The sequence below is a fragment of the Myotis nattereri genome, assembly GCF_964212035.1.
Source record: "Myotis nattereri genome assembly, chromosome: X".
NCBI classification, from domain to species: Eukaryota; Metazoa; Chordata; class Mammalia; order Chiroptera; family Vespertilionidae; genus Myotis; species Myotis nattereri.
Window position 1 is genome coordinate 30,534,982 of NC_138078.1, and position 11,528 is coordinate 30,546,509.

At 36.6% G+C, this 11,528-nt stretch overlaps 1 protein-coding gene across 1 annotated transcript; it reads left to right on the forward strand.

Annotated features, from left to right (window-relative positions):
• Positions 1–1,398: 1,398 nt before the first annotated feature.
• On the forward strand, positions 1,399–1,635 carry LOC308511252 (signal transducer CD24-like; the record flags this gene model as incomplete). The annotated part of the gene is made up of 1 exon (XM_081081260.1): positions 1,399–1,635. The coding sequence occupies one exon, from the start codon at positions 1,399–1,401 to the stop codon at positions 1,633–1,635; it is 237 nt and encodes a 78-aa protein (XP_080937386.1).
• Between the last annotated feature and the right edge of the window lie 9,893 nt (positions 1,636–11,528).

Here is an 11,528-nt window from a genome sequence, read left to right on the forward strand (position 1 = left end):
AATAGGCCAAAACTACAGAAAGATAACTAAATGAAATAAAGATAAGCAATCTACCAGATGCAGAGTTCAAAACACTGGTTATTAGGATGCTCAGTGATCTCAATGAGAACTTCAACAAAGAGATAGGAAACAAAAATGGAGATAGGAAACATAAAAGAGAACAGTCAGAAATGAAGAATACATTACAGGGAAGCAGTAGTACAACAGATGATTCAGAGGATCAAATCAGCAATTTGGAGGAGAAGGAAGCAGAAAACATCAAGTCAGAACAGAAAAAAAAAAATAATCCAAATAAGTGAGGATAGTTTAAGTAGCGTCTGGGACAACTTTAAGAATACGTATATATGCATTATGTGTGTGATAAAGAAGAAGAGAGAGAACAAGGAATTGAAAACCTACATGAGCCCGGCCGGTGTGGCTCCATGGTTGAGCATCAACTTATGAACCAGGAGGTCACAGTTTGATTCCTGGTAAGGGTGCATGCCAAGGTTGTGGCTTGATCCCCAGTAGGGGGCATGTAGAAGGCAGCTGATCAATGATTCTCTCTCATCATTCATCTTTCCATCTCCCTTCCTCCCTAAAATCAATAAAATATATGTTTAAGAAAATGAAAACCTACATGAAAAAAATAATAATGGATAACTTCCCTAACCTGGTGAAGGAAATAGACATAAAAGTCCAGGAAGTGCAGAGAATCCCAAGCAAGATGAACACAAAGAGGCCCACACCAAGCACATCATAATTGAAATGGCATAGGTTAAAGACAAAGAGAGAATCTTAAAAGCAGCAAGAGAAAAACAGTTACCTACAAGGGAGCTCCCATAAAAGTGTCAGCAGATTTCTTAACAGAAACTTTGCATGAAATATTCAGTGATGAAAAGCAAGGTTGTACAATCAAGACTACTCTATCCAGGAAAGCTATCATTTGGAATCAAAAGACAGATAAAGAGCTTCCCAGATAAAAACAACAACAACAAAAAACAAACAACAACAACAACAAATACTAGAGAAGTTCATGACCACCAAATCATTATTACAAGAAATTTTAATGGATTTTGTTAAAAAAATAAAAAACACACAAAGAGGAACAACATAGTTATAAAGAATAAAATAGCAAAGGTTAAAGATAAAGAATCTTAAAACAGTGAGAGACAGTTAGTTATCTACAAAGGATCTCTCATAAAACTGTCAGCTGATTTCTCAATAGAAACTTTTCAGGCCAGAAGGGAGCAGCAAGAAATATTTAAAGTGCCCTAACCGGTTTGGCTCAGCGGATAGAGCATCAGCCTGTGGACTCAAGGGTCCCAGGTTTGCCCACTTTGCCTGCGCCCGCCAGAGCCTGCGGTTCTGCCCTTACTCGGTATCCAGTGAGACTCGTGGCGCACCGACGGAGCGGACATGGGCAGAGCCATGGTAGCCAGGCTCGGACTGGGGCTGCTGCTTCTGGCACTGCTCCTGCCCACGCAGATTTATTCAAATCAAACAACTCCTGTAACACTGGCAAGTAACCCCTCCCACAATACTTCGACTACCCAGAGTCCAGCAAATGCCACGACCAGGGCAAGTGGCGGTTCTCTGCAGTCAACAGCCAGTGTCTTCGTGATCTCGTTGGCTCTTCTACATCTCTACTGTTAAAAGACTCAGGCAAGAAACGTCTGTACTTCTCCATCTTCTAAACCCAATCCAAATGGCATCTAGATATCCAGTGTGACAAGGACGAAACAGGTCTTCATTGAATCTGCAAATTCACACCTAATTTTATTGACACAGAAAATGTCGAGGATCTCAAATTTGATTGGCTTGAAGAGCATGGTTAAGGTTTGACTAGATGATGAATGCCAATATTAAGTCTGCTGGACTTTCACGTACAAGATGAAGAGACACATCCAAAATTAGTTCAGAGGTGACTTCCTTAAATGTGGCTTAAGAAGTATGGACGCATACAATTCTACCTTGAAAATCAGTAGATTTTATCTAGAGATAAAGGATGGCATTTGGAACAGAGTCAGTTTTCATTTGGTTCATTAAAGTTATATGGCCATAAAACAGTTAGGTAATGCAAAAAGATACGGTTCTATTTATGTGCATACTAGAAGGAACTTCCAAGTGTTTCTGTAACTCCCCAATGTATTGTTTCACAGTTCTAATTTAAAGTCCATATAACTCAAAATAAAATTTTACATTGTTAAGCTAAAAAAAAACACACAAAAAAACAAAAAGGGTCCCAGGTTGGATTCCGGTCAAGGGCATGTACCTTGGTTGCGGGCACATCCCCAGTAGGGGGCGTGCAAGAGGCAGCTGATCGATGTTTCTCTCTTATCGATGTTTCTAACTCTCTAACCCTCTCCCCTCCTCTCTATAAAAAATCAATAAAATATATATATTTTTAAAAAAGAAATATTTAAAGTGATGAAAAACAAGGACCTACACCTAAGATTACTCTACCTAGCAAAGCCATCATTTAGTATCAAAGAACATATAAAGAGCTTCCCAGGCAAGGAAAAGCTAAATGAGTTTATTACCACCAAAATGGTATTACAAAAAAAAGTTAAAGGAACTTCTTTAAGAACTAGAAGGGAAAAAAAATAAAAAATAAAAAATAAAATGGGGATAAATAGGTATCTATTAATGATTATTTTAAGTGAAAATGGATTAGTGCTTCAATAAAAGACATATAGTGACTGAATGGATAACCAAACAAGACATATGCTCCCTACAAGGGACTCACTGCAGATCAAAAGACACACTCTGAAACTAAAGGGATGGAAAAAGACATTTCATGAAAATGGAAACAAATTTAAAAAAGCCGAGAGAGCAGTATCTATACCAGACAAAGAAACTTTAAAACAAAGATTGTAACAAGAAACAAAAAAGGACCTAGGAATTTTACTTCTAGATATTTTCTGAAGAAAGACAAAACACTAGACTGAAAAGAAAACAAAACCATGTGTTCATTGTAGCATTATTTATAATAGCAATGATATGGAGCAACCCAAGTGCCCATAAGTAGATAAATGGATAAAGAAGTGTTGTATAAATACAATGAAATATGACTGAGCCATAAAAGAGAATGAAACCTTGCCATCTGCAACAACAGGGATGGACCTAGAGAATATTATCCCAAGTGAAATAAGTCAGACAGAGAAAGACAAATGCAGATGATTTCATTTATATGTGGAATCTATAAAATAAATAGATAAACAAGCAGATCAGAAACAGACTCATAGATACAGAGAATAAACTAATGGTTGCCAGAGGGGCGGGTGATTGGGATGCTAGGTGAAAAAGGTGACGGGTTTAAGTAGTACCAATTGATAGTTACAGAATAGTCATGGGGATCTAAAGTACAGTGCAGAAAATATAGTCAATAGTATTATAATAACTACATAGGTATCTGATGGATACTAGATTTATTGGGGTGATCACTTCATAAGTTATATAAATGTCTAATTCCTATGTAATACACCTGAAACTAATATAATATTGTATGTCAACTGTGATAAAAATTTTAAGAAATATTAAAAGATAAAACAAAAAAATGAAAGAATTGTACACTGAAAATTATAAAATGTTTTTTTTTGTTTTGTTTTGTTTTTATTGCTTAAAGTAATACAAAGGGTATTACATATGTGTCCATTTTTCCCCCCCGTCCTAGACAGTCCCCTAGCCTCCCCTATCCCCCAGTGTCTTATGTCCATTGGTTATGCTTATATGCATGCATACAAAAAATTATAAAATGTTGCTGAAAAAATCATACAAGACACCAATAAATGGAAAGACATGACTGTTCATAGATCGAAAGACTTAATATTGTTACAATGCCCATACTACACAAAGCAATCTACAGAGTCAATGCAATCCCTATCAAAATCCTAAAGGCATTTTATTTTTCAGCAATAGAAAAAGTCATCCTGAAACTTATATGAAATCTCAATGGACCACCAGGTAGGCAAAACAGTATTGAGAATAACAAAGTTTGAGGTCTTACTCTTTCTGATTTCTAAATTTACTGTACTTCTGTGAAAAACTTTTCTTCTACTGTTGTGATCAGTCACTATGGGCCTGTGTATTAAACTTTCAAAACAAAGAAGTAACAGTAGAAAATACAAAGTTCATTATGTGCATACAGGTGTGCACAAAAGAAGCATCTCAATAAAAAAAAATGGTGGTTTATATAACTAGCTTAATAGGGAAAAAGGAAGAGGGGAAGGGATTCTATGGATAGATCAAATGGTTTCTTTAAGAAAGACAAATTGGTTTCTCAGGAAACAAATGGGAAATAAAAAATTTGTGAAGTTGTGTTTATGCAGGTGTGCACCTCCAGGTTCAGTGACTGGGAGCAGGGCAGCTGACAGTGACAGCTGGAGCATGTGATGTACATGAACTTGGCTGTGAGGGCCAGCTGTAAATGCCTGTGTAGTGGCAGGGGTCAGTTGCAAGCACACACAGAGTAGTGGGGGACAGAGTAAGCAGAAAGAGCCTGGGTTAACTTTGGGTGAACTTGCAGCTGTGAAGGTCCTGGATGTTGACCTTTACTACTGTGGCTGACGGTTTTGGACATGTGCGTTGCATCAATGGAGGCCGGTGTTGGGATTCTGGTCGGGACCATACAGCTAAATAGGCGGAGGGGCTAGCTGCAGGTAAGCCCAATGGTGCAGACCATGAACTAAGTAAGGGCTGGAGTCAGACTCACAAGGGGCTGCATGGGCCCTGGCAGTTTGCATGTACTCTTTTGGCTGCAATGTCTCTTCACAGCTGTGTATAGAGTAGTGGAGACTGGTGATGGGGAACGGGATGGACAGAGGTATGCAAGTAGACAGCTGAGAGGTGTTAATTGCATGTAAACCCATTAGTGTAAGCCAGTGATAGGCTCTAATCCAGGCCCACAAGCAGTAGTGGGAGCCTTGACTATCAACATACACTTTTTTGGCTGAAAGATATTGCCATGGGTGAGCACATGGAGTTTGGTGTTGGGAATCAGGCAGTAGCATGCAAGTGTGCAGCTAGATGGGGAGCACTGAGAGCACACATGCTGTGGGAGATAACTACAAGGATCTGGGCTGGAGCCTTGCACTTGCTCAGCTGCAGAGAACTAACTGGACTGGCTGCAAGTTCAGGTCTTGGGCTTTGCAATAGGTGTGGGGAAGGAATGGGGAGAGGATCAGGTAGCTTGTATCAGCAAATGCAAACACCTGTTGGGGCGGGGGGGGGGGGGGAGGAAGCATGAAATCTGTAAGGCATCCACAGTAGCTCTGCTGGTCATTGTTTTCTTCAGTGGTGAAAGCTGCCAAGGTTGTTTGCAAAGCAAATGACTGGGAAATGCAGTCACTCACTCCCAGGAAGCCGCCAATACTGATAGATCCTGCTTTTCTTCCTTGTTTCTAGCCATCTCCATATTCTCAGATTTGCCAGTCTCTGGATGGAGTGAATTCAAAGTGGGTCCTTTGTGTGGTGTCCAAAATAACTTGGGAAGTAATCACTCACCCTCCTTTCCATCTTCCACTGAGAGGAATACTTGCTAGCTTGGGAGTTTCCTCTCGCTGCTGAGCAATGCTGGCTTAGGGGAAGCAAAATGAAACTTTCCTTCCTTCCCTTTTTGTGAGTTATTATCAATTTTTTTTGTTCCACTGTATTGCTGAAGTTTCGTAAGTAGACTCCAGAGCTCTCCTAGAGTTGTTTTTGTTGATAGATAGCTGTCTAATTGTTGATCTGTGGGGGTGGATGAAGGCTGGGGTCTCCTACTGACTATGTGACATCATTTTTTTTTCTTATGGAATTTTGTATAGCTCTTTCTTTCTGAACTTTTGAAATTATGATTATCTCTTTAGAGTATATGGTGATAGTTTCACAAACTCACATATTTTTGTCCTAGTCTTAGGATTTGTTGATAAAAAAGAACAACTGCTGAAACAAAGAAATGAAGAATGAGTTCTTCAATTTGAAATAAAAAATCTTCTCCATAATTATGAAGAAAGCACAGCTTATAACACTATATAAACTTGCTTTGGTTTTGTAATTTATTTCCTGAGAAGTTAAAAAGTATTAAATTAAACAGGCTTTATGTAAAACTTCACTGAATCTTAAAGCATATAACTATCATGTACATTGATCTGAGGTCAATCATATACTGATATAACTACTTTAAATCACAAGAAGCTCAGGACCAGTTTTATACTATACATTTTTATGAGATGTACTGAAAGGAACTCAAGAGTAGCTATAATTATAAAATAAAAATATGTTTCAAATTGAATCACTTATTTCATAAGTGTTATTCCCTCAAGGTCAGGCTCTATTCACATTTATTGGTAATTAGATTCTACACAGGATTTTTGAAATATGAGGTTACTAATCCTGACCTAAAATAACGAAATACTATTCTTTCAGTTAATGAAATTGCATGGGATCTTTCTTGTAGTCACCTCATGTCATCCTGCAACAGATAAGAAATAAATCCTATTTGGTTTTAGTACACTACACTTCCTCAGTCTATAATTTTTATAGTGTTTCAACATAAAATGCTGTTTCAAACACTGATGCTAGTAGCTAGTTGTTATGCTCCAATATTAGCTATTAACCTTACACATCATCTGCAGTTCTTGTCTAATTTCTAATGAGTTTACAGTGGTTTTGGTAGCATTATTTGTTGCATCTGTAGTTTAAAATAAAATAAATAACATATAAAATAGAAGTTATTACACTACTATAAGGGAGAAAATAAAAATATACTGCCTATAAAAAAGTGGTACTCTTACTGAGAAAAATATTTTTCTTCGGGTCTAGGATCAGTCTTTGAGTTGATATAATTTAAAATGCAATCGATGTTCAGATGTTGTGATTTTTATTTCTACTGACAATTTTAGAAGGTATAGAATTAATGGTCAAAGGTATGTTCCATACTAATTATAATATTACACAACATATGGTCTATATTTTAACATATTTCATACTGGCTATTTCTTATGGAATAGCAAGTATTTCAAACAAAAATTAATATGCTTTTCTAGGCTAACTTAAAAATATAATAATGTATTGTTAATAATAATTGAAATATTTCCTCATTGTCCATTACTTGTTCAGTTTTCTTGATCCTATGAGAGGGAAAATCAGAACTTAATTACTATAGCAGAGTAAGCTATTGGAATAGCTTTGTGAGATCTACTATGAAATATAATTACTCACAAATTCATCTTTGTGTGCTTTGATGAACTGAATTTATTGAGCTTTGACACATTTCTCTCTTTATAAATAGAAAACTAGGACATATTCCTGAAGAATCAAGGCTGGACCTCTGAAAATTAATAACACTTTGTATCGTTTGCCATGGAGCTTTAATAAACACTTGGAGTTTCAGTGTTTGTGTCATAATGGCCTCTGGAAAGCAGTTGGCCTTTTTTCTTCAACAATCTTAACGGGACTTTACCTGGGAAAGTCAAAGGTTTGCTTTAATCATTTTGATCTTAAAAATTAAATCATGCTTTTCTCAAGCTTAGCTATTTCAGTGTGGCTGTCCTCCTGCTGCCTTTTTTTTGTTTTTAACACCATATAAAAGAGTTCATTTTGGGGAACATCCTACAGTAGAAGCCAGACACAAGCCAGAATTGATCTAGGATGATTGAGAGACCCAGAATAAAAATGAGATCAAGCACATCAGTGTCCTTTTTATTTTGCTTAAACGCATGTTTATTTTCACCCACCAAAAACATTTAAGGAGCTTATAATTTGTTTGGGCAGGTATTTTATATTTTTACATGGAAAATTCTAATATTGAACTTATATTTTCAAACTACACAAATACACACAGATTCCAATATCCCAATGAGAACATTTTGCCCCATAGCAGAGGAAAAACAAGTTCAAGAGAATACGTGATTACAATAAAAATGGTGGGATAAAGCACATAAGAGTGTATATAAAAAGGTCCATCATGGTTAAGAGGAGGACAGATCCTATCTGTTTCAAAACAGGTAAGAAATCATGAGAAGAGCTTTGGAGGATGGATAGAGTCTCAACAACTAGAGGAGTAAACAGCACAAGTAAAGACAGTGAAGCAGAGATTTTCAAGGTGTGTTTAGGGTAGAGTGAGCAAGTTAATTTGACTTGAAGGCAAAGTGTCTATGGTGAGGAAAGTTATAGGTTGAAATGTACAAAAGTACAGTTGACCCTTGAACAAACATGGTGGGGTAGGGGTGCTGATGTCCAGGCAGTCAAAAATCTGCATATAACATTTGCCTCCCAAAAAAACTAGCTAAAGTTATGACATCGGAGATTAGTTCCAGAGCCCCCCGAGGACTCCAAAATTTGTGGATGCTCAAAGATACAGAAGGCCAACTGTATATTTATTGAAAAAATATCTGTGTGTAAGTGGATCATGTTGTTCAAGAATCAGCTGTACATCCAAACATTTGAGCATCTTGTATGCATGCATATGAGCATAACCAATGGACACAGACAGTAGGGGGATGAGGGCCGGTGATGGGGGTGAGGTGGCTGGGGAGAGGTCAATAGGGGAAAAGGAGGCTTATGTAATACTTTACACAATAAATAATTAAAAAAGAATCAACTGTACATTGGTTCATGTAGAAGGCATAAATGTTAAACTGAGGAATTTACGATAACTCAGAAGATGACGGAGAGCAATAAGCATTTTGAGCATGAGTGTTTGATAGAAGCTGGAGGTCAGTTATTTACAATCATGACTGCACTTTAGAATCTTCTGGGGGAACTTTTAAGAAATTACATATGCCAGCACCCTACCCTCTGCAATTTGATTTAACTGGGATAGGGTTAGACCTACATGTTTTCTCTATTCTAAAGTTCCAGAGATGATTATAATATGCAACCACTATAAATAATAACAGATATAAGTGTTAAAGATTTCTCAACCTGGACTATGCATAATTTGAACCAAGCCTGTCTTAATTACTTTGATTCTTTAAAATGTGATTAATGTTCTCAGAGTTTTAAAAAATACAGTTGCCATATATAGTGACGGAAGGAGACAAACTATGAGTGGTGAGTAAACAATGCAATATACAGATGATATTATAAAATTGTAAACCTGAAACATATAATTCTATTAATCAATATTACCCTAATAAATTTAATTAAAAAGCACAGTTGCAAAACTGCAACCCTAGAAATTTTTGATTCATTTTGTCTGGGGTGAGATAAAGTAATCCGTCAGGTTATGTAGCTCCACTGGTAATGATATGCCACTATTGTTGAGAATCATTGTTCACTGAGGAATAAATTGTAGCACTTGGATAATACTAAATCTTATTTGAATTTTGAAATAAAGTTTAAATAAAGCAGTATAAGGCTCATTCACAGCACTTTTCAGTTCTAACAGTTCCTTATCTGGTATTTAATTATTTTAATAGTCTATTTTCTGACCTTTTAAAATAGAAATAATATCACTCAACCTACATGGCTCAGCTGTTGAGCATCAACCTATGAACCAGGAGGTCACAGTTCAATTCCAAGTGGGTCAGAGCATGTGCCCGCGTTGAGGGCTCGATCCTCAGTGGGGGACTTGCAGGAGGCAGCCAGTCAGTGATTCTCTCTCATCATTCATGTTCCTGTCTCTCTCTCCCTGTCCCTTCTTCTCTGAAATCAACAAAATTTATGTGAAAAAAATAATATCCACCTCACAGTGTTTTTTGAATGCTAAATGGAATTGATTAAAAATGGAAATAATTAGCCGAAACCAGTTTGGCTCAGTGGATAGAGCGTCGGCCTGCGGACTGAAAGGACCCAGGTTCGATTCCGGTCAGGGGCATGTACCTGGGTTGCGGGCACATCCCCAGTAGGAGATGTGCAGGAGGCAGCTGATCGATGTTTCTCTCTCATCGATGTTTCTAACTCTCTATCTCTCTCCCTTCCTCTCTGTAAAAAATCAATAAAGTATATTTTTAAAAAAATGGAAATAATTAAAAATAGTTCTGGTAGATAGTAAATTTTGTGGACACTAAGAAGAAATACATTTTCCAAGAAGGGCTCCTTTTGGTTAATTGAGTTCAAATTCATAACCAGAGCACAGTAACCATTGTTGGCAGGGGCTTCTCATGACCCACTGCATTTCAGGCTGCTGCACTGTGCTTCTGTCATCTGAGTTGACCTTTATAAAGGAGTTTCTGGAATTGTTTTTCAACCAATGGGCTGAGGCCTGCCCTAAAAAATTCAAACTTCACAGCTATAGCCTCATTTACATCTTTACTGACCAATCAGAGCAGCTCCTTAATGACCAATCAGAACATGCAATTCCAAACAATCAGGACAGTGCTACCAATCAAACTGTGCAAATTTAGACACCTAACTTGCATAGAATTGGACCATACAGGAGCAGGACATGAACTTTTTCTATAAAAGTGGTCTTCTCTATGTCTAGAGGGAGAGCACTTTTGGTTTCTAGTTTTAGGTATGAGAAACATATTTACCCAGCTAAGACCACTGAGTGATGCAGTTTCCATTTAACAACAATGTAACCAATTGCATCTTATTAATCAGTGCTATAGACAGTCCCTTCTTTCCTGAATTAATGCATAATTCCTTTTCTAGGTTAAGTGCAATAATAGAACTAAAACAATGATCCTAAATAAAATGTTCATCTCTCCAGGTCACATTAAATAAATATATTAATAAGCTAAATAATAAAACATTTTACAATTAAGACTAAAATGAGAAGTTCACATTTTTCTGTAAGTGATTATTCTTTCAATACCATTGGAATAATCTTTCAAAACTTAGGTTGAAAAAGCTTGGCAAAAAAGCCTTTTAATGACATATACAGGCTTTGGCCAACTGACATTTTCTGGGAGAACAACTTAGTTCACTTCCCTGTTTGCTATTGATTAAAGTTCTCAGACTCAGTAAGGTTATATGTTAACATAGATTTTTATTCCTTAGAAATAATTTTATATGATGAAAAAGTTATATTATGACTTATTGTACATTAGCCAATTTTTATCTAACCTAAATATCTTATCCTAATATTACTTATAAATCTCTACCTTTTCAAATAGTCTGAAATGTTTTTAACCTTATGCTGGTTCTCCAGTTTTATCAATGGGCTAAAGAAAAGGTTTGATATATGTTCACAGTATATTTGTGAGATTCATTTTTTAACTTTTTGGAAATTACCCTTTAACAACATTTACTTCTTATCCCTATTTCACTGTTGAATAAATCTCTGAGGTCCCCTCAAGTCTCAACTGAAGGCATTTCTACCTTTTCTCCCATTTATGGAATCTGGAAACAAAAGGTCATTCTCCTTTTTGTTAAAGGCTTATTCAAAGGCTCCACATCCTTCTCTCCACCCAAGTGAATAAATCTGGAGTTTTTCCCACTTTTTTTGGCCTTCAGATTTATATTACCCCCTAAGGACAGTCTTAGAACTGGAAGTATAGTTTTGCTAAAGGGCCAAACTGTTTAGCATAATATGACATTTTGTGCTTATACCTCATGTTATTTTGCATTGTGTTTTGTATTTCTCTCTTTTTTCTTTGTTTTTCTCAATTAATTTAACA